Source organism: Pogona vitticeps, chromosome 2, assembly GCF_051106095.1.
Source record: "Pogona vitticeps strain Pit_001003342236 chromosome 2, PviZW2.1, whole genome shotgun sequence".
Lineage (NCBI taxonomy): Eukaryota > Metazoa > Chordata > Lepidosauria > Squamata > Agamidae > Pogona > Pogona vitticeps.
The window spans coordinates 230,784,696-230,809,427 of NC_135784.1; the positions used below are offsets into that span (position 1 = coordinate 230,784,696).

A 24,732-nucleotide genomic window follows, 5' to 3' on the forward strand; every position below is an offset into this window, starting at 1 on the left:
AAATCAGTAATCAAAAAATGGATCATTTGCAGTTACGGGCTGTCAGCAATTTATGACAGAATAACACGTTGTTACCTCATAAGGGTGCATATTTTTCTGGCCTGCCATGTGCACAGCTGGAAAACTAGCTGGAAAAAAACTATCGACACACTTCTCTATTACAGTGTAAAAATTAATTAATTACCATTAATTAATTTAACATTAAATTAGATTAGTATTAACGGAGAAACATACGAGTTACAGGTGACACAGATAGACAGTGATGTGGCATGATCACACATGATAAAATGTATGGTACTTGGTATCTATTCATTAATTGTGCACATGATAACATCTATACATTTTATCAGTGGAGATACATGAAACCATGCCTGAAATTGACCTGGTCATTATTAATAAGAACTGCAACAACGTAAACATTTTTGGAGGGGATGCTTCTAATGCTTCTAGCAAAAGTAAGTCCCAAACTGGACATTATTTCACTTCTATTTATTATTATTACATGAACACAAACAGGACTTGGATGAAGAAGAGCATGTGGAAGACAATACAGTGGTGCCTCGCATAACGAGCGCACCATTTAACGATGAATCCGCATAGCGATGCGGATTTAGCGATCGCTAATGCGATCGCATACCAATGGTCTAAATGGCCAAAATTTGCTTTGCAGAATTTGCTTTGCAATTTTCGCACAGCGATTCTTTTAAATCAGCTGTTTGGCGGTTCCAAAATGGCCGCCAGACACCCCAAATGGCCGAGGGCATGAAAATGGCAGCCGGATGGGGAAACATCGCATAACGGTGAGTTTGGACCCCATTGGAATGCATTAAACGAAGTTTAATGCGTTCCAATGGGTTTTTTTGCTCCGTATAGTGATGTTTCCCCATAGCGAAGGTTAATCCGGAACGGATTACCCTCACTATGCGGGGCACCACTGTATCTGCAAACCCAACAGCAACATCTAGATTCTAGATGAAGCCTTTCAAGGGGCAAGCACAAGGTGGCTTTGAAGCAGATGGATGCACATTTATTTATGTATTTATTTATGTATTTATGTATTTATGTATTTATTTAACTTATACGCCACCCACACTACCCAAAGGTCTCTGGACGGCTTGACATTTAGTCCATTCATGTCCGACTCTAGGGGGTGGTGCTCATCCCTGTTTCCAAGCCATAGAGCCAGCGTTTGTCCGAAGACCGTTTCCGTGGTCACATGGCCAGCGTGACTAGACACGGAACACTGTTAAAAACAATTAAAATACAATTAAATTGCCACATTCAACCCACCTGTCCACATCAGCCTATATTGTCACCCTCTAGCTTAGATGATTGTTCTTATTTGCATGCTGCATCCAAGACTAGCTCAGGTCTATACTGCAAGGAATTATTATTAGGCTGTCACAGGCTGTGCAATTTGCACAGGAGGAATCATCTAGTGAGCTTTAAAGTGTACTTGCCTTTTCTAGCCCCTGGCTTGCTTACATGCCTCACACTTCTATTTTAGTGAATAAGCAGCATAGCAAGAGCACAGGGAACTGTCATTTGGATGCCTCTAAATGGAGAGGTCAGTTTGAATAAGTATAGAATATAAGGCACCAGATAGGATTTGGTAGTTAAGACACAGAAGTGTTCAAAGAAGAAATGTTCAATTATTGTCCTCATGTGCAATTTAAAATAATGAGGCTCAGCAATTAAGAGACCATTGTCACTTTTTCAGGAAGAACTCTTCTGAAGGCAAATTAGCCAGATTCTCCAAAAGAAACTGAAGACAAATGTGTATCATCTGCAAGAAATCATAATTCCAATTTCTTAAAGCAGGTTTAATTCATTTCAGAATAGCTTTTACAGATACTTTTGGTTCCATCTATAAAACTTGTATTTTCCTACTGCAATTGAAAATGCAAAAAATAGCAAAGGATGAATCTTTTCATTCCAATGTTTTCAATTTTTCATTTTCCATCTTAAATCCATTCCATCCCATTTCTGCAGATTTCCATATTTTATTTTATTTTTTTATTAAATCCATAAGGAAAAACCTACATAATTTCCAGAACATGTCTCCTAATACTTTTCTACTAATTTTGTCTAGGTGATGCTTTTCCTGCATACAATTTCTCATGCAATTTTGCATGTTATTACTTACACTTTCTCCATTATGCATACTTCCTATACCTTTTCATGACTGTAAAACTACACTGCAAAATTTGGAGAAGTGCTATTTCTTGTACAGTACTCCAAAGGACAACTGTGTTTCTATTTATATACTACTTTGGAAAATATGGATTATATTAAAATTCAAACCAAATAAATTTATCCCCATTTACAGGAAGGTCACCAAATATATTTCTACACATCAGACTATATGTTTTAAAAAGTTGGAATGAGTGTTAAAAATGATACAGACCTCCAATCACATGTTGCTTATCTATTCCTTATCTCTTCCTTATTATGCCTGTCCCAATATGTTATATAATGCCATTGCACAGTGTGTTGCCCTGCTCCCTCCATTACATAATAGGCAGAAAAACATTAAATACCCATGTCAGTTTACTACACAATGGTCAATTAAGAAAGAATGACCACAAAAATACTTGTTGTCTTGAAGACTCACATCCACATGCTCAATCTCACACTGGCTCCAAAACTGGACAAGTGGTTGGTTGTTTGACCAGTCAAGGGGAGCCAGAAGGATGGGAATAATATTGTGTGACTGTCCCTGTGCAGGCACTCTTCCTCCAGTTGAATTTTGATCACTGAGTTTAATTTCTCGTCATGATAAGATTGAAAGGAAATCAAAGAGACAGATCCTATCTCTCTTACAATGGCTAGTTCCACTTTTTGATTATGCTGTTGTTGCTGTTCTTTAAAGCCACAAGGTTTAACTTAGTCATTAGATAAGACCTGTAAACATATGGAATGGTGTGCTTCGGGGGAAATGCATGCCATACAGAAGATAATCAGCACTATTGGAGTGTCACTTTTAGTGGGTCAGCTTTAAGACTATGTGAGGGTCTTGTATATATGGCTTACAAATGGAACATGTGTGAGTTCTGTGTATATAGTAGGACCTCCATATCCACAGAGATGGTATCTGTGGTTTCTGCAGTTGCCATTGTTTGCACTCTTACCCCCTTTCCCCCTCCTCTCACTCTCTAATGGGTGTGCTACTATCTACATTTCAGGGATCCTTGGGGGGTGGGGAGGAGCTTGGAATCTTTCCCTCGTGGATCCAGAGTCCTACTGTATGGTATTCAAATGGAGTGTGTGGCCATTGTGTTATTGTGTGTGAGTAGTTTCAATGGGAGCATGTATGTCTATAGATAAGAAAGATGTGGGAGAAAGTGAAGGGACACAGGGCAGGTATCATATTAAACCAACAAATAAACACTAACAATTTGTTAGTGGGGTGCATGTGGCCGTCCCACTACCAAATTGGCTTTCACTGGCTTCTCTTGCCTGGTGGGTTCATAAATTCTTACCCCAACCCGCCATCCAAATAATAAGGCATCTCCTCTCCTGCATCAATAAGACCATACATCTTTCCAGATTCTCTTATATTATATCATGTCCTTTTTATTCCTACATAGACATATTCTGTAGTGAACTGTCAGAAGGATTTTATTAGCCACTCTGGAAGTTGTTACTCTTCAATCGCTAAAAACCATTAAAATCAACAAGATGTTTTAATCCCGTTAAAATTGACAAAGAATGCAGTTGACAACAACACAGCAGAGGAAGTCAAAACAAGATGTGTACATGGTCTATCTGTACATAGAATCACTCCCCCCAAAACACAGTGTAAACAAGACACATGAGCAGTATGCACCTTGGTTGTTGTGGGTTTTTCGGGCTCTTTGGCCGTGTTCTGAAGGTTGTTCTTCCTAACGTTTCACCAGTCTCTGTGGCCGGCATCTTCAGAAGACAGCACTCTGTCCTCTGAAGATGCCGGCCACAGAGACTGACGAAATGTTAGGAAGAACAACCTTCAAAACACGCCCGAAAAACCCACAACAACCAGCCGAAAAACCCACAACAACCATTAGATCCCGGCCGTAAAAGCCTTCGCGAATTCATAGTATGCAGCTTGTTTAAAGAGAAAGCAGCTCCTTCCCCCCCATCTCCTTATCATGATGAATTCAACATCAGCAGTGCTGAGGGAGGGGAGGGAGGGGGTTGATGCCTTGGGTTCAGAGGGCGCTGGGGGCCAACAGTGCTTCCTGAGATACTAAAGACTATGTGAACAGTAATAAAGATTCCGTGTACTCGCTAAGGAAGTTACTATCCTGAGGCGGATAAAATAAGCCTGTTGAGTCAATTGGTTGAAATTGTCCCTAGTAAGTACGCACGTTGTTACTAATTTTGCCACATCTGTTAAGATACGCATCTGTGATTAGTATATCTGAGGTTTCATGAAGAAAAAAAATTACTCATGAGATTGCTGTGAATAGGTGTTTAAAGGGATACTGCCCCATCCCCAAGTTTCTGTTACACATGTGGTACCTTTTATTTTCTTCCGGATTACTTTCTGAGATAAATGGTAGAAGTGTTCAGACTGTGTATTTTGCACATGAAGATTCTCATGCCAATGTTTCAGAAACATCTGTTTTTTCTGTAGTTCTTGCAAAAAAAGAAGCAAAGTGACTCAATTCCTGATTTTTTTAAAATTTAGATTCTGCCCTCAAATTCTTGGCACAACAGCCTGGCAATAAACTGCTCAAACTGCAAATATAAACATGCCTTTAAAGGGACACTGTGAGCAACTGATTTATGACTTCAGACATTGACTTTAACTTAAATTATGCAGTCAGGTTTATGTTTGAATACTAAACTACTTTTTAAAAGAAAGAAAGAAAAGAATGTAGACTATATTATAGGTGTCTATTTCTTTCTGCCTTCTCCTTTAAAAGTCCTGCCTACTTATTTGGTTCATCTGTCTGTGAATATGTTTCCTATTAAGTTGAATCATAGAGCAGCACTGTACTGTACAAAGTTATTTTCCTTAAAAGAAGTGTTGAAGCTCACTCCCCTAGAAGCCATACACATCTCTCAGAGCACAGTAAGAGATGTGTATGTATCGATTTTCAATACTATAATGCAGGGGTGACCAAAGGGGGTGTTGGCCATGTGGCCACCCCACTAACAAAGATACATGATTTTGCCAGTTATAAAATTTCTGGAGGTTTTCAGGAATTTCCTTGAGTCCCAGTGCTGCCTTTCGACCTTGACTTCTAGTTGGTAAGGTTCCCGATTAGAGATGGCGTTATTCGTATTTGTATATGAATATCCCCGCACAGGTGGCGTTAATGAGGGCCCAGCCCCATGGGTCTGGACAGTCCACTCACTGATCCGCCACGGATGTAGATGGCGGATCTATGAATGGCTCTGCAGCGCATGGTCCGCTTCCCACTCCTGGCAGGAGGCGGGAAGACAAGCCTCACTGCAAGGTCGAAGAGTGGCAAGCGGAACGCGCACTGCAGAGCCATTTGTAGAAGAGCGCCATCTGCAGCAGATCAATAAGTGGACCGTCCGGCCCCATGGGGATGGACACTCGGTAACGCCACCTGTGCAGGGATATTCGTATACAAATAACCCATCTCTATTCCTGATGCTTCTTTAAATCAGAGCTTCTTTCAGAACATTGAGCTTACATCTTTTTGACACTTTTGCCAAAATGTGTGTACTAATTGAAAGTTTGTTTTGTGTGAAACTGCTGAATGCACACAACATGTTTAATTTGCTCTACGTTCTCAGCCCTGGTGATAGTAGAGCCCCCAAAACCTGAAGCCTTGATTTGTAGGTATTTGATACCAAGGTTACTTGTGTTGAGAGTTCTGGGAACTTGTGTAAGTTCCTGTAAAATTCACAGTGGAAGGCCAGCTACTTCAGGGTAGAATTTGCTAAGGAAGTTCCTTTGTTTATCCACCCTCACCAAATTCTAGCACTTTTGAAAAACAACACTCAGGAGGTGATCTTTAAGTGTAAAAAGGTTTTCTTTATGAAACTCACATGAATAGGCACTCAGTAGGTTTCAGGTTGATACAAAAGGAAAAATAGCAAAAGCAATTTTTTCTTTCCTCAGCCCATGTGGCTAGGAGGATCTCTGGGGTTCAGAGATCCTGCCTGGAGGTCTAGCATCTTGCAAGGTGAAAAAGGATCTGTGTTACAAAATGGACTTTCTCAAATCGCATGGTGAGAAGGGGAGTGACAAGGGGCGGAGCTTATTTAGCCCTGGGGAAAAAATCCCTCTGATTGGTTAGCACGTAAACAAACAGGCAAAACAAGTTAGTCTGTGATGCAGGCCCCTACCTCCCACATCTTGAAATTTGCATCTGGATTGCTGATTAGCCAACAACTTGAAGGTCAATATGTTTGGTTTAGTTTTATGTTTCCTTCTAGAACGATTGTTTAAACAAAAAGAAAAATGGAAACCAAAAAACAATCACCTTCCAGTACATTAAAGAAAAAAGATTCAAGCCATTTACTTTACAATTACTTGCATTTAATGACCCAACCAATTGCTGACAAACAGTATGCTTATATGGTGAGATTAGAGTGGATGGTAAAATACTATATTTGCAGTTCAAAAAAAAAGGCATTTGTCAGGCTTCATGGTTTGCTTGAAAATTTTGCATGGCTCTTTGGGTGTTATTTGCTGCATAGAGATTTCTTTGTACATTTCTTTTTTCCTTTTACAACTGCATTATTCTTTCTAGGTACCAGCAGTGTTTTTATGGAGTCAATCTGTCTAGTCTCCGCAATGCAGCTGTGGATGAATATTTCAGGCAGCCAATTGTAGTAAGTAATTTTAATTTCTCTTTCATTGTAGTCAGGACACTGAAACATCTGAATTGTATTTCAGCTTTTTTCTCCAAAATCACCAGTAGTAAAATCCACCCATATGAACGGAGCCCTTGCAAGCCATATATTACCAGTTTTAGATCTGCTTTACAAGAAGTTCTTGGTTTCTATTTGAGGTTAGATTCTATTATTCTTCCAAGTCTCCCATGCTTTTTAACAAGAAACAAGCTGGAGCAAGGTACTGCTGAGCATGTGCTGTGTGGCAGCTTAACCTTTTTCCTTCAACCATTTTCTAACTCGGAAATTGGTGTTGTGCAGTTCTTTTTCACTTGCAAAGGGAATAATACAGCATTTTTTTATTTCTTGTTCTGACTCCACTGTGCTGAAATGTTAGTTCATCTAATGGGATGTGCTTAAAAATGAAAGGAGGAAAAGAACAATTAAAACAAAATAATAATAAAATAATTAAGCAAGCCTGTCCTTGCATTCTTCTTCTGTTGATGCAACAAATCTAATAGAGAAGTTGGAGCTTGAAAACCATGGAGAAGAAGTACAGAACGTCTTACAAGTTGAAATTTGAGCTTTTCTTACCAACACAGTCATATAATCACAATCATTGAGAGTGCTCTTCATTTGACCATCTGAAAGTATCTATCAATTAGGAATATTAGGAGTTATGTACCACTGATGTGTGCTGATCAGAACTTAAACAGAGTCTGATCAACAATTTAAAAATGTATTTCTAAATGAATGCAAAATACATGCATAGGATGAGACAGCTTGTGTGTAACAGGGTTTGCATATATACAGTGGTGCCTCGCTTAGTGACGTTAATCCGTTCCAGGAAAAATGTTGCTAAGCGATTTTTAAAAGCCCATAGAAACGCATTAAAACGTGTTTAATGCGTTCCTATGGGCTTAAAAACTGACCTTATGTGAAGATCCTCTATAGGGGCGGCCATTTTCGGTGCCTCTAAAGCGAGGCAAAACAGCGGGCGGCCATTTTGGAACTGTCAATCAGTTGTGCAAAAAGGGACGCTTTGCCATGATCGCTTCCCCGCGATCATCGCAAAGCGATTTTTCCCCATTTCTGTAGAACATTAGACCAGCATTTCTTTAGAATATTAGACCAGCATTTCTTTAGAATAGGAATAGCATCAGCAATAGAATAAAATTGAGCAAGATTTCACCCTCTTAAGACAAAACTCAGTTAAACTCTTAAGAATTTGATCAGTGCAATTTTGTTACTGCCTCTCTTGTGGATCCCTCATTGTTGAGATTTCTTCAAAATGATTGTATATTTGATGGTTATAGATGTCAGTAATCCCTATTATAATGCTTATAACAATAACATGAGTCGGAAGGTGTAATAGACTATGGAGAGGACCAAGAAGATATACCCTCTTGAGGTGTCAAGTGGGGAATGTAGTTTTTAGAAGCCTGAATTGCTGTCTGATAACCCAGATCTTTTCAAATGTTTTATCTACAGGACACATTTGACATTAGAATTTTAATGGCCCGGACAGTGAAGTACACTGTCAACTTTATAGAGGCTGAAGAAGAAGATTTACACAGGTTAAGTGTCCAGAAAGACTGTTTTCGTATCACTGTACTAGACTTCCATCTTAAACTATTGTTTATTGCCGTTTGTTTCAATTTAAAACCAAGCTACCAGCTGCACAGTGTGTGAGATTTTTAAATTTTATTTTTAGCATTAATGATGTGTTGCCAGCATTTTGCACAGTGTGGCATATGAATATTGTAAATAAATAAATAATATAGGCCAGTATCTTCTTATAGTCTGGACAGAATATTATGCTCTGCCTGTGCTGCTCTATTCAAGGTCTAGCATCCCATTGTACAAACCTGAGATAACCCTGTTCAAATGAAGAAGGATTATACTTTCAAGCAGGTCCTGTATACTTCTGCTTGTGCAGTGGACTATCACATAAATAGTATGAACGATCAAGATACTAACCATTGTAATTAAGTGTGCGAATAGATTTCATTACAAGAGATAATACTCTGTCTGGAAGCCCAACATGTTTTCAGGTTATATAGTATTTCCTATCAAGGATTACAGTATAATGAAAATGGCTGAACAGAAACAAGACAAGAGTTATTAATACAACTTATTTTCTAGGCAGATGGGTCCAGAACACCCCATTTGTTGGTTTGTTAGCTGGTTCATTGCTTTATGTTAAATATATCGGCCAAAATAGTGCTGCTTAATTATACATGTAGAAGACAAATGGTGTAACTTTTATTTTCTTCCAGCTAATGGATCCCTGCTATGATTCTTGAGCTTGCCCCCCAAAATCCTAGCAGCAGCATGTTAATTGTCAGGTAGACGTTACTGACTGTTACGCCATTTGCCTTCTAGATGCGTAACTAAGCAACAGGATTTCAGCGGTACAATGCTTACTTTGCCCAAGAACCCAAATCAGTTTACAAACAAAATAAATCAGTGCAAACATCACAAGAAGTACACATGAAATATCAGGGGAAAATCCTATTTTATTATATTGATAATTACGTTTATTGCATTTTAGTTTATCAGTTTTTAAATGACAAAAACGTATGGGGTGAGTATCCCTTTTGTCTTGGCTGGGATAATTCACAACTTATAGTGCAAGTGCACTTTCCTGGATGAAAGTCCATTTAAACTGATTTCTAGTAAGCACACAAAAGTTAGGATGACATTTTCTGAATCAGTGTGGGCATCTTGAGAGATGGGGTACTACTGGTGTCCACACCTCATGCAGCTGGTACTTTTCCAGGAAATACCTGCCTTGTTTACAAGCTGATTTAACATTTACCCATCCCTCTGTTCTAGATAAACTGTTATATTATGTTGTTGTTTCAGCTGAGGATTTCAAGCATCACCTCATGGTGACTCTTTTGAAAAAATTGTTTTCATTCTGCAGAGTGGAAATCCCCTTTGTTTTCCAGATGATGCAGTCTGGTCTAATCCATGGCTTGGCATTTTGGTTTGATGTGGCATTTGTTGGCTCACTGTACGTATTTTTCCACCTTCATTCGTGCATTATCCCTTGACATAGCAACTTTGGAGGTGGGGGAAGTATTTTCCTTAGGCCTATTTAAGATCTGAGTAGAAGACTTAGTCACTTACTTGCATAGTATTTGTCAAGTGGTGGAATGCTACAGACTTGCCTTTGAAGCTTTTGTTTATCCCCTAATGACTAGTCACAAATGAAAGCAAGCTAAGTTGCAAGATGGGGGAGGTGAGAAAAATGGTACTTTTATTATTATTATTATTATTATTATTATTATTATTATTATTATTATTATTATTATTATTATTATTATTATTATTATTATTATTATTATTATTATTATTATTAATTGTCATTGTAAGTATATACACAGTATACCCATACAACGAAAAACACAACTTGTACAAATGGTTGTGTTTTAACAGTTAAGGAAACTGGGTGGAACTAGACGGAGATTTGTCCCATTTTTCGATCTATTCTGGGGTGGGCTGGTTCCCTCATTTTCCTGGTGACCTTGCATGTAAGTGCAGTATCAGCCAGTCTGTCCTGACAGCGTTCCTACCTGCACTTTTTTGGCTTCTTGTCAGGGGCTACTTTTAGGTGAGGATAGAAACACTCCGTTTTGGCAGACAGCTTAGCCATTTAATGATATCGTGAAATTAAACATTTCATCTGCTCTTCCATAGAGGGGAAGAGGAAGCAAAGGGTTTTATTTTCAAATCCTAGTTAGGGCAGCACTAATGCAGCATAACTTTTAGGGGGGGAAATAAAAAAAATTACTCCTAGAATAAGGAGACAGGAGGGGGATTTTTTGTTTTGTTTTCTTTCCCTTTAAAAGGAGGTGGGCCAAATGGGACCGCTTAAGGTGTGTATGCTTTGTGGATGTAAGGATTGTACCAAATGGCATAGTGCTCTTCTATGGAACCTTAAACAACCATATTTAGCCCAATGCAGCCCACTCCAATTTAGCCATCTTGCCAAGCCTTCTGTTAGTTAAAGTCCTTCTTCTGCTTAAAATATGGAGGAATAAGCTCTATTCATACATTTTTATTTTTGGAGTGATGACATCTGCACATACTGACTGGACCACATATAATTTTGGGGTCCTATTTGAGCTTCCAGGGGAGTGTAGCTCTCTGTCAGCATAATAATGTGGGATCTCCCTGTTCTGCAAGTGTTGCTTTTATGCCAGTGGAAAGCCTCTTTAGTAACACCAGCTAATAAAAGCAGGTCTTGGATAAGTCCTTCCCCAACTTTTATAAACATCAGACTGCTCACATTGCAGTTGCTGCACGAGAGGATTCTGGCCTGATGCTTTATCAGAGACTACAGCTTGATGAAGAAAACAATCTTTTGGGTCAAATATATGCATTCCACCACTTCCTCTTAAGATTAAGATTGTTCCCATCATCTAGTGACATAAACAAAACAACAATATGTCAGAGGAGCAACAGATTTTCTATAAAGATGCTGATTCCAGGGGCACCCTGTCCAGAACAGGCTAGGTTCCCCATAGATGAAATGGCAAGTCATGGTTACTAATTTTCAGTGCTGAATTTGTGTTTAGTTCCATAAGTGTTTCTCTTCATGAAGCAGAAAGTGAGAGAGTGAGAGGTTAGTAATGATGTAGCCAGTGACCCTGTGAACATGAATGCTTTTAGCCTAGAGGAGTTTCACTTAAATTCAGTGGTGTGTTCCCAATTCATATGTCCTCTTTAAATGATTGCTTTATTTGGGAGTTCTCCTTCTTTTAATATGTATGGGAAATAGTTTGGCATTGCTGTATGCTTCCTTGGATATGATACTTTAATTTTTAAAAGTATTGACATTGGCTTGGATCTGTAATTAGGACCATAATTTTGCTAGTGCAAGGGCCACTATACTAAAAGATACACATTTTCAACATTAGCACAAAGATGATATCCAGTGGAGTTTTTCTTCACACAGGCAATTGCAGGGTGGAGATCAAGTGCTTCTGATTTTGCTCATGTACCACTTGTACAAATTGCTTAATAAATTGCAACTATCCTCGCAGGCGTTTTAATTTCAGTAGTGTCATGCTGTGTTCACACCCAGGAGCAGTATTCTGTTGGGAATTTCTGTGTGCACAACTAATGCTGTGCAACTGGTTAAACTATTTAATGGGTTCTGTTGCAAAATTAGTTGTGGAACTGGCCGCGCAAGCTACACTTCACCAGATAGCACAACCACTTGTGCAAGATGAGGTGCAAACGGGGAAATCCTATTGGCTCAAGCGTCTTAACATTTTGTTCTATGAGTTGTGCTCATGGAAGGGTGTCCCTAGTGAGAGAAATATTCCTTCCATGAATAAACACTCCTTGGGTTCTCAGAGCAAAAAGGTTAGGGCCAGAATTCTGCCAGGAATTTCTGTGTACACAGCTAATTTGATGTTTCTCTGCATCTTTTTGAGAATTGTTTGAGAGCTGTCCTAAACTTTTGGTTCCACTTTCTTTTATTTATAGCATATTTATTTAATTTCTGCTTTTAAAGGGTGACAGTTTGGCTATCAACTGCTCCAACAGAACCCCTGACTCACTGGTATCAAGTCCGTTGCCTTCTTCAGACTCCTCTATTTGCCAAGGAAGGGGAAACACTTTCAGGAAAAGTCCTGTTTGTAGCAAATAAACGGTAGGTCAGCAAGGAAGACACTGCTAATGCTTTGCTAAAGATTATTCTTTACTTCATCGGATTATTCGGAATTATGCAGTAATAAGTGGGAGGAATGTATGTAAGGTTTATCTTATGAAACATTTGCAAATGGAAGGAAATGAACAGGCAGTATAGATTATGGTTTGCATCTCAGCCCACAGCGTAGAAAATCCAGCCCGTTTTATGTTTATCTGCCCCAAGAAGATTTTTTTTTAAATAGCCAGGTTTAACATTTGCACCAAGTTAAATTTCCTTCAAAAATATTTTGCTGCTATTTAAATATTTTTATGTACTTAACCACTTAATTTATCACAGCAATATTAATTGTCCTTGTGGGGAATGTAATGGGCAATATCAGCTTTTCCTTTTTCTTGAAGCTCTTGAATTTAGTGATTTTACAGAGGTAATAAACATTTATTGGAGCAGTTGACATATTTACTTCATTTACTCCAAAAATACTTATTTGATTTTGAGCCTTCTTTCTTGGTGACGTTTTTTTAGCTGATAAGAAATCCTAAGTCTTTAAATTTTGTTGTTGGTATTTAGAGGAGAATGACATTCTTAAGAACCACCTTCTTAGTCCTGCTTATATGTATTCTCTCTTAAGACAGAATTATTCTCTTAAAAGAGAATACTGGGTGTGATACTGAGCAGTGTTCTGCATCATTAAAGGATTTCTAAAATGCATCAGCCCATTCTTGGAAATTCTAATAACTAAGCCCTTGATTAAAACATTTTGAAGGTTTAAGTAACAGGACCTTCAAAGATAGATTCAAACATGAACTGAACAAGAATTTAGCAGGAGTTTCATCTCTATCTCCTGTGATCTGAATAGGGACAAAAGCTTTTTATCACAGAACCTATGTCAGCTCATGGGTACAAAGATAGCTGTTTTCTTAATGGCCCTTGGTAAGGCAGTTACAGCTGCTTCTACGTTCTGCATTTGAATTCCTTCTGATGTCATTGCTTACAATGCTGTACAGTACCTACAATCATGTGTGTAAGTATTCCAAAGAATCCAGATCAAGTGCAGAGCCTGAGCCAAAGATTCAGATGACCTGCTCCGGTATATCTCAATACCTAGCTGGAAGGAGCAAATGAGAATCTGTAACTGGAATCCAGCTAATATCAAAGGTCACCAGAACAGTTCAAGGCAAAAAGGCCAAAATAACAAGAAGCAACACAACAAAGCAGCTTATTTTGTCATCTTCTTTTATAAAGAGCTCCTGGGTGGCAGTAATCAAGAAGAATAGGATATTGCTGGGTTTTACTGACATGAAAACTGCAGACATGTGCATTGTTGTTGTTGCTATATTGTTTTAATCCATGCTCCTTAATATAACTGAAAATTTGAACGCTTACAATTAAGGGTTAGATCAAATGTTCATTTGTTCTGCAGTTTGGTCTGCATTGGGGATGGGCTGACTTGCTCCTTTTTCCAATGACCACATGACATATGTCCCATTGTGAACCAGCTTGCCCCTGATCGATGCCTACCCATATGTTTTTAGATCCCTGTCAGGGACTATAGATCCTTCTGCAGCTAGAATCACTTCATTTTGATTTAGTTCCAGTGTGTGTGATTATTGAGATAGAATCAAAACGGCTGCCTGGCTGTCCTTTTGCTGAAGCCACTTAGCGATCTTGAACAGTAGAAAGCGGAGAGGCCGTTTGCACTTCTTTATAATTGTTGCTAATATATAAGTGATGCTTTGAAAGGCCATTTTAAAAAATCAAAGTATTGATGATGCACTGTGTTGGTTCGCTGACTTTTACCAGCTGTGATTGATTGATTGATTTAAATTTAAATTTATACCCCGCTCATTACGAGTGAGCATGCCAGTACTCCGGGCAGCTTACAAAATATAAAACCTACAGCTAAAATTTTTAAAAACATATAAAACATATTAAAAGAAAACAAAGAAAACCCTACACCCCCCCCCATCACCAGGCTGGGACACAGGAAGGCAGACAACAGGCCAGCATAATTTTACATGCTGGCAGCCAGGGCAAGTAAGCCAGGACAGGTGAAATATGGTTAAATGTAGGTGTATCAGTGACCAGCCTGGCCACTGCACTTTGCACTTGCTGCAGCTTCCAAACCACCATCAAGGGCAGCCCCATATAGAGAGCATTGCAATAGTCAATCCTCAAGATTATCAACGCATGAACCAGTGTTATCAGGGATCTCCTGTTGAGAATGGGACAAAGGTGTGTGATCTGCCTCAGATGAAAAAAGGCAGATTTGACCGCAGCCAGGATCTGTTTCTCCATCAAGAGGGTTGGGTCCAGAAGCACACCCAGATTTTGCACCTGATCCTTCAGGGGGAGTGTGACCCCATCAAGTTCAGGTAACAGGCCCACTACCTGATCAGGATGCCCTTCGAACAACAGGATCTCTGTCTTGTCAGGATTCAATTTCAGCCTATTTGCCCTCATCCAGTTCATAACCACAGCCAGGCAACGTTCTAGGGTCTGTACAGCTTCCCCTGCTGAAGAGGAAAAGTATAGAGCTGTGTATCATCAGCTTACTGATGACAGTGAACTCCAAATAACCTCTCCCAGCAGCCTCATGTAGATGTTAAACAGCAAGGGGGAGATGACTGACCCCCATGGAACACCATATTGTAGTGTCCACAGGGACAAAACAACTTCCCTCAAGCTGAAAACTCTGACATCCACCGTCGAGGAAGGAATGGAACCAGCATAATGCTAGACCTCCAGTCCCCAATCTCGATAACTGATCCAGAAGGATACTGTGGTCGGCAATATCAAAGGCAGCTGAGAGGTCTAGGTGGACCAACAGGGTCACATTCCCTCGGTCAGCCTCCCATAATAGGTCATCTAGCAGGGCGAATAGAAGTGTCTCAGCCCCATGACGCAGCCTGAACCCCGACTGAAATGGATCCAGACTATTGGTATTCTCCAAGAATGCTTGCAGCTGGTCAGCCACCAACCTCTTAATCAGTTTCCCCATGAACGGCATGTTAGCAGCCGGATGAAAGTTATTTAAATCATCGGTTGCCAAATTAACTTTTTTCAGACTGGGCTGGACCATTGTCTCCTTCAAGATAGGGGGCAAATATCCCTCCTGTAAGGAGGAGTTCACAATCTGTGTGACCCATTCAACTGTCACTGCCCTGGCCAATTTTAAGAGCCAGGAGGGGCATGGATCTAATTGAGAGATGGTGGCCTTAAAGCGTGCAAGTGCCTTGTTCATGTCATCAAGGCAACACAGGCTGAAACTGATCCAATAAAACCGGACTAGACAGTGTGTTGGACATCTCAACATGACTTATTGTACTAATGGAGTCAAGGTGCCTATGGATGGCCTCAGTCTTAGTGCAGAAGTGGGCTGCAAACTGCTCACAAGTAGTGACATCTGGCCGAGGCCCCAGATGTCATCTGGCTCCAGTGAGGTTGCGGAACACTCTAAAGAGTTCTGCTTGATGGTTAGCTGCCTGACTGATATGCCTGATGTTACAAGCCTTCTTAGCGGCCTGTATGGCATTACAGTATTTGCCAGATATCTTTTTTTACCACAGCCTGTGGGAGCCTTTCTCCAAATGCTCTCCATCCTTCTAACTTGTTTCATGGCTCGCTGCTCCTCTGAAAACCAGGAGCAGAGGCAAGCCCTGACACAGAAGTGTTTAGGTGCAATGGAGTCAACTGCCCCGGTTGCGGCTGAATACTATTCTGCAACCTGGGCTTTGACACCCATACCAATCAGCTCATCCCAAAACCCACCCAACACATCTTGGAAACCAATTGGATCCAATACTCTCTGTGGGTCGACCATTCTAATCAGCCCTTTCTCCCAATGAGGGACTGTTGGCATTGCCAAACCAAATTTCAGCAGGTGATGATCTGACCATGACAGGGCCCATGAAGAAAACCTGGTCCCCCCTCAGATCATACTGTCCCTGACCAGCCAAAAATGCAAGGTCGAGTCCATGTTCCCCCACGTGTATTGGACCACTCAGTTGTTGGGACAGCCCTACAGATGTCCATGAAGTCCAAGCCAAATCAGTAGACGATGCCTCTGCATGAATGTTGAAGTCCCCAAAGAGCACCAGCCTCAAGGATCATAACAGTGCCACAGAGACTGTCAGCCTTGCCAGGGACAGCGGAGCATTGTGGGGAAAGCAGTACACCAACATCACCCCTATTCTGTCCCTATGGTCCACAACTAGATGGAGGCACTTAAAACCAGGGCAAGCCAGGGTTGAAATTCTGTTAACCTTGATGGAATGTTTGAATACAATGGCAACACCCCCTCCCTGGCCTTCTGGTCTGCCTGATGTTGTATTAAATAGCCTGGGGGGCAGATCTGAGGGAGATCTCTGTTACACATTTTTTGAAAATTAAAGACTCCCACTCCCCAGTCCAATGTTCCCCCATGGCTTCCCCACAACTAAATGGATTCCATGGGAGTTTCAGGACGTTTTATGTTTTAACCTGAGATACGTGATGCATCTGTGATATACATGTGTAGGAGGGGAAAGAAGTATTAATTGCAGCAGTTCACAAAATAGTAGCATAGCACAGATGTCCAACAAGGGGAGTGCTTCAGAACTGGCTACACTGCACTCCATAATCCTGATGTCAGGAATGTAGCAGACCAGAAGACCTTCTTCTCCAAATATACACTGGAAACCCACCATTCCAAAATTCAGTTTAATCCCTAGTGAATATCTCTTTGTGTAGAACAGTTCCGATTCTTTTGTGCCTAGTTGATTGACCACAGTTGGTACCCCCAGCTGTAGTTGTGTGATAAACAGAAGAATAGCTAGTTTAAATGTACTCATGCTGAAATTGTTGTAGATAAAATTGTAAGTTGTTGTGATATTTCTTCTATATGCTGCAGGCAGAGTTATGATATCCAGATTGTGGCTGCAGTGGATGAGACGGGTTTTAAATCAGGCAATATCCTTGATTTAAAGAATCCATTTTTTAGGTAAGAAATGCCGTTGGCTCTTTTTAATGGTTTATTACTAAGTTGTAAAATTTGACCAGAAAAAAATCTTTATTTCTGTATTAATAAATAATAGTTCTATGCAAATTTGCATTGCTGGATTATCAGTCCCAGAATTCTCCAGACAGCTTTCCTACTGCTGGATAATAAACAGAATCATGGAAATTTTGAAGAATAAAAAAACTGTTAGCATTTACCCTCCACATAACTTTCATGGTTGTTCCTAGTAAACAGCACATATTGCTTGATCTTGCCAATTTGCTGTTTTGATTGTGGGAATCAGTGCTAAAGCTAGAGCTGTGTTGATTTTTTGCACCACAACGTTACTGAGGCAAGAAATATGCTTTAAAGATGACCAAAATGATTCCGTCAAACTCTTTCGCTTTTTGAATATGTACACTTTTTCTCATCTCCTTTTAGACCCAAACTACTTGCTACTCTAGATGCTGTTTTCCCAGACATTTTAGCTCCTCTTCCTTCTTTCCCCATGATAATAATAATCATAATGATGATGAAAGCTAGACAGGCTGGCTCATCTGCAAGACACAGTGGGGAATCAGACTCCCAACCTCTGACTCCCCAGTGAGATCCCTAACTCACTGATCTTTTGTTGTTCTTGTTTAGCTGTTAAGTCATGTCCAACTCTTCTGACCCCATGGACAAGAGCACACCAGGCCCTCCTATTTTCCACTGCCTCCTGGAGTTTTGTCAAATTCATGTTGGTAGCGTCGATGACACTGTCCAACCATCTCATCCTCTGTCATCCCCTTCTCCTCTTCCTTCACACTTCCACAGCATTAGGGTCTTTTCCAGGGAGTCTTCTCTTCTCATGAGATGGCCAAAGTATTGGAGCCTCAGCTTCAGGATCTGTCCTTCCAGTGAGCACTCAGGGTTGATTTCCTTCAGAATGGATAGGTTTGTTCTTGCAGTCTAGGGGACTCTCAAGAGCCTCCTCCAGCACCACAATTCAAAGGCATCAATTCTTCGGCGGTCAGGTTTCTTTATGGTCCAGCTCTCACTTCCATACATCACTACTGCAAAAACCATAGCTTTGACTATGCGGACCTTTGTCGGCAAGGTGATGTCTCTGCTTTTTAAGATGCTGTCTAGGTTTCTCATCGCTTTCCTCCCAAGAAGCAGGCGTCATTAATTTCATGTCTGCTGTCACCGTCCACAGTGATCATGAAGCCCAAGAAAGTAAAATCTGTCACTGCTTCCATATCTTTCCCTTCTATTTGCCAGGAGGTGATGGGACCAATGGCTGTGATCTTAGTTTTTTTTGATGTTGAGCTTCAGACCATTTTTTGCACTCTCCTCTTTCACCCTCATTAAAAGGTTATTTAATTCCTCCTCACTCTCTGCCATCAGAGTGGTATCATCTGCATATCTGAAGTTGTTGATATTTCTTCCGGCAGTCTTAATTCCATTTTGTGATTCAGCCAGTCCTGCCTTTCGCATGATGTATTCTGCATATAAGTTAAATATTCCCAATTTTGAACCTATCAGTTGTTCTATATCCAATTCTAACTGTTGCTTCCTATCCCACATATAGATTTCTCAGGAGATAGATAAGGTGGTGAGGCACTTCCATTTCTTTAAGAACTTGCCATAGTTTGCTGTGGTCCACACAGTCAAAGGCTTTTGTGTAGTCAATGAAGCAGAAGTAGATGTATACATATTTTTCAGTTATCCAGTCCTTAGGCTTTAGAGTTTGCATACAATCTGCATATTTAGCAGTTTCTCAGAAGAAAACATATACATTTGTTGTGATAGAATTACCTTTTTCTCTCTTCCTACACAAACACACACACACTTTCTCATTCAAGCACACACTCTCTGCAAAAGATGTTTTAGCACTTCAGAGAAAACAGTACATGCATACACTGTAATTCAGTTTCAAGATGCATATTGAACAAAATATGTTAAATAGGAAAAATAAACAAAGTCTTACAAACTTAGCATTATGTACTGCAATGTTCTGTACTGATGGTCTGCATTGCGCATCTTTTCCTTGACATATGCAAAAAAATTCTATACCTCTTACTCTTTAGTTGATTCTGCTGAATACTAAGGACAAAGCAGAAAATAGAAAGGTCAGAAATTTGCGTCATCATTCCTTGCACCAGTGTCACTATCAAAATCTATGCAGACCAGAATGGTGGCAAGTTAGTGTATTAAATTAAAACATAATTTGCAGCTCCTGTTGAAATAGAAGCTACCCTGTTTCCCCGAAAATAAGACCTAACCTGAAAATAAGCCCTAGTATGATTTTTCAGGATGATCGTAATATAAGCCCTACCTCCAAAATAAGCCCCAGTTAAGTGAAACGTCACCCTCCATCATTGTACAGCAACCAGAAGATGACATGACTGTATTTGAGTAAATGTAGATTGTTGTACATGAAAAAAATTAAATATCACCTGAAAATAAGTCCTAATGTGTGTTTTGGAGCAAAAATGAATACAAGACCCCTGTATTTTCAGGGAAACATGGTATACGTTTCAGAATACAAACATGTGGTACATTATGTTTGCCTGTAACTTGTAATGGGTGACAAAAGGGAAGTTTGATGTTGCACTGGAATTATATTGTAAGACCTTAAAAACTGCAGCTGAGAAAGGGGACACATACAGACTCACTAGTATATGACAATAACTAACTCTGCAGGGTGTAGGTCAACATTATCCTTTGATATAGCCATAGCTAAAGCTTGCCTGTTCCATATCACTAGTAGACAATTTGATACATCTGGCCATAAACAATACTAGTACATCAGCAGGTGCTAGAGTTGATGAAATGGATTCCCCCATCATTTTTTCTTCAACTGAAACCAATTCAAAAAAAGGTAGTAGTTTTTCTTTAATTTAGGGATAAGTCATACCTCTTCTGTTTCTGTTGCAGACTCCTGTACAAATCTTACAACTTTAAAAAGTCTGTGTATGTTGTAAAAATTATATTATTTAAATATGTTTTTAAAGGTATGCTTAGATTATATGCTGTACATCTGCTGGAGGAACTGCCAGGATTTTCACATCTACCAAGTAGCCCTTGATGAGTTACAGAGGAGAATACTGGACATGCTGCTGCTTCTGTGAAATTGATTTGTATGTAATGAAAGGTATTGCAAATTATATACAAAACTATTTGTGTATTTTTCAAACCAACATCTCAACCCTAAAACAAGTACCGTATTTTTCACTCCATAAGACACACCTTTCCATAAGACGCACCAATTTTTAGGAGAAGAAAACAGAAAAATATAATCTGTTTTCTTCGCTCCATCAGACGCACAGACTTTCCACCCCTGTTTTCTGGGGGGAAAGTGTGTCTTATGGTGCGAAAAATACGGTATGTCCTATGGTACTGAATGGCATTTTCATGACTTACATATTTACTTGGAAATCTCTTCCACGGACATAAATGAAAATGAGTGTTTTTTTTCTGACTGATGTCACAGCAGATTCCATAATCTGATGGCCAACAGACTGCTTTTAATCTATCTTCGTAGCACTGGTGCTCCTTGTATTTTTTGTTCTCATTCCCCACCCCAACAAGGAATATTCATAGCAAAATCTACCTCATGTTTCCATACATATAGAGGGTGTATGGGGATAATGTGAACAAAATAGAAAGCTCATCTTTAACTCTGTTTCAATATTTGAAAGATATATTCATATATATCTGGAGCTGGTCAACCCTTACTGTCCTACAGCAGTAGGGTATGAGGTGCATTACCTGGCTGTTCTATAATACTTTAGTTGTTGGAAAAAGCAATCTCGGATTGTTCTGAGTCACTCAACATGTGAACTTCCACTGATTCATAAAATAAACTCTACCAAGAAGGGCAGCAGCAGAATTACATTTCTGTATATTTCAAACAATGTGTAGATAACAATTGCAACTGTACATTTAATCTTTCCAATAAAATTTAAATATAAATTATAATGAGGTGGTGCCTGTAATTGCTTTTTTCCATGGGAGTTGTTTCTGACAGCATAATCTTGTTCCCACAATGTGGCTTCCCTTTTGCCTGTGCTTCCAGTTTTGTCATTTTAATGGCTCATGCGGAAAGGATCAGCATCATCTCTTATCAGCCAACATAAGCCTTTGGCCCTGAAATATTTAGCCTGGAAGCTCTGTTTTATATGTGGAGTCACATAAAAGGATTCCACCGAGGATTATGTACAGCTGCACTCAGCTGTAAGTCCACAAAGTGAATTGGCTGAGAAAGACTCAGCACAACAGTCTTTCACTGCGCTTCTCAGTGCTGCTTGATACAGCCTACTTTCTAGCACTGGACTGTTGTGAAAAAGCTGTGCTGAACATGCTGTGCAAACAGCTGGGAAATGAATGGATTTGCATTTCTCGAGTTATCCAGTAACAACCACATAAGAAGTGGATGAAAAAAATACGAACTGTTCTATAATGGCAGATTGGGGACTAAGAGGAGATTGTTACTTATTGCTCCCACAGTAAGCCACAATTATCTGTCACGTCAGAGCCATGGTCGTGTCGCTTTAATAGCAGTTTGGATAGGTACACCATTCAGGGACTCTGTGCAGCATACAGTATGCTCTCTTTTTTCTAATAGCATGTCTTGGTTTTGGAAAAGTTGAATTTTGACAGTCCTGCTAAACAACTACTGAAATGAGTGCAGCATTTAAGATGGCTGCTTGCATCTTCCCTGCTGTTCAGCTTTTCTAGGAGTGAACAATTTGACACTCTCGTAAAGTTATTGGACTGCAGCTCCTAGTATCACTTAACACTGACTGTGCTCGCTAGGCCTTAGCTCATAGGATTGACACTATGGGCCATCGGCATGAGAAAGACAGGAGATCTGAGCCATTAAAACAGATTATTGGCATTGCCATGACTGACAGTGCTGGAGGGCACCAGGGACTAAATCATATGGGCAGCAGATGTGGAACAGCAGCTCTCTTGATCCTGCACTGTTTGCTTGGCTGGTTAGATCTGATGAAAGTTGCAGCCCAAGAACAGCAGAAGGGCCAGCGGTTGCCCATCCTGGATTAGAATCAGAATTACCTTCCCTACCTACCTGAAAACTAGCCTAGATGGTTTCCTAGCCTTCTAGACATGATTTTGGGGAACATAGGGATCTGTTTTGGGAGGGGGGATGGGGCCCCTCCAGTTCCACTGGATCCTGTTTTTTCACCAGCAGAGTACCACTACAGTGGACCCTCGACTTACAGACGGCTCCACTTACAGACTTCGAATTACAGACTTCTCTGGCCGTAAAATGTAGGTTCGACTTGCAGCCGGAGAATCGACCTACAGACCAGAAAAAAAACCAAAATGGAACAAAAACGGCCGGTTATGGATTGATCAGTTTTCAATGCATTGTAGGTCAATGGAGCCTTAACCTACAGACTTTTCAACCTGCAGCCACCGTTCCAATATGGATTAATTCTGTAAGTCAAGGGTCCATTGTACTTGCTACAGCATTATGCATGATCCATAGTGGAACGGCATCATAGCTGATAAAACGGAATGTGGAGAAAAGGCAATAGGGAAACTATGTGCACAATCCTTCAATTTTCATGCAGAAGCCTTCCTAACATGCAGTTACCCCTTATTGGATCAAAAGTACTAGTTTTACATTATGGCCTGGGGCTGTCCTTTTCTAATTTAAAATTTTCTGGGCTAGTAAATAAAAGGGCATAGCACATGCTGTAGGAAGGAAGCATACAAGCATGGACAATAGTACAGTTTAACAAATAAGTGTAGTATCAACCCGTAATACTGTGCTACTGGAGGAAGGAGAGCAATGAGGGAGCCATCTTAGCCTTCTTTGGCAATGAGCAAAGCCTGGGAGCAGCACAGAGAAAACCTTATTTTATATCCTCACCAAACAAACCTCTGAAAGAAGGGCCTTTCCTACAGATCAGAAACCCCAGGCAGGACTCTGTGGGAAAATACAATTTTAGCCTAGATCCAAGCTGCATGAGGCTTTATAGATTGTAACCAGCTCTTTGAATTATACCAGAAATGAAAAAATAGACAGCAAAGCTGTTCCAGGAATATGTTTCTGTAACTAGCCCCAATCAGCTTTTTGGCTACAACATTGTGGTTCAGCTTGAAATCTTCAAAGGCAGCCCAGTGGAGATTGTGTTACAGTAATCAAGGTTGGATGTAACTAAGGTATGTTTCACCCTAGCCAAGTCAAACAGCTCCAGAAATGGGCACGCGCGCTAACAACCAGGGCACTGAGCAGGCGTTCCCCAACACCACCTTCAGTGCTTAAGTCACCAGGAAGAACCAGAGCCACTGTAAAAACTGGTCCAGAAGGATGCTATAGTGAGTGGTATAAAAAAACTTACAAGAGGTCCCAAAGAACTAACAAGGACATACTCCGCCCTGACATAGATTATCCACCACCAAGACAATGTGTTGTTGAGGGGTGTGTTCATGTTGTGTGGTATAAATGTGCAGGAACATTCAGGTGTGTGTTTATAGCAGACTTTGCTTTAACATATGCTTTCTTTTTTGTTCATTTGATCACAAATGAATGTAAGATGTAAGAGGAGTTTTGTGGGGTTTGGCCAAAGAAGGAGCTGCTTAGTTCATAGATAGTCATTCAATTTTCTAGCTGTAGCCAGCCAGAGGATTTTGACAAACTCACAAGCCAATAGTCTCCTATTCCATTTGCCATTGCCTAGTAATCAAAGTTCATAGAAAAGCTTCTTTTAATTGGGTAAAGAACAGATTTTGTTTCAATTTATTTTTGACAGAAATTCAACCACATTATTGGTAAGAATTTGCAAATTCATATTTGGCATGGAAAGAGGGGAAAAAAGAGGAATGCAAATGAAACTGAGTTCACTGTCCAGGTCTTGGGATTTGAGTGCTTAATATTTAAAAGTCTGGGTCTGAATCTCTGTTCAACCACATTAATACTAGGTTTTGGTGCTACATCTGACAGGTTCCTAATCTTTAACATGTACATAGCTTGCACGGTCCTCACCATGTGTGGGGTAGCCATACCTTTAATTTCTCTTGTGTAAATGAGGCAGAAGTTCATTTCAGTTCTTTTTTTTTTTAATAACTTACCAAAATTTGAAGATTAGTTTATATTCAGGACGGAAAGAACTAGGTTATTTTAAAAAATACTAATGGGAAGGAAAGTGCAACTGGTAGATTCCCTACCTCTAAACCTGCTGAATGTGTTATTTATCACAGATAATACACTTTGATAGATCTGTCCATACCTTAATCTAAAAACAAAATTAATGTGAGTTCCACTGATCTTACA

General features: G+C 40.0%; 1 protein-coding gene across 2 annotated transcripts in view; it reads left to right on the top strand.

Annotated features, from left to right (window-relative positions):
• Window positions 1-21,407, top strand: part of LOC110083252 (histone-arginine methyltransferase CARM1) — a 71,993-nt gene extending 50,586 nt beyond the window's left edge. For both annotated transcript variants that reach the window (XM_072992160.2, XM_020801550.3), the window contains exons 8-13: window positions 6,717-6,798; window positions 8,290-8,375; window positions 9,728-9,817; window positions 12,329-12,466; window positions 17,355-17,444; window positions 20,441-21,407. In XM_072992160.2, the coding sequence (XP_072848261.1) occupies window positions 6,717-6,798; window positions 8,290-8,375; window positions 9,728-9,817; window positions 12,329-12,466; window positions 17,355-17,444; window positions 20,441-20,450 (496 nt within the window). In that variant the 3' untranslated portion in view covers window positions 20,451-21,407. The remainder of the gene's footprint in view (window positions 1-6,716; window positions 6,799-8,289; window positions 8,376-9,727; window positions 9,818-12,328; window positions 12,467-17,354; window positions 17,445-20,440) is intronic.
• Window positions 21,408-24,732: the final 3,325 nt, after the last annotated feature.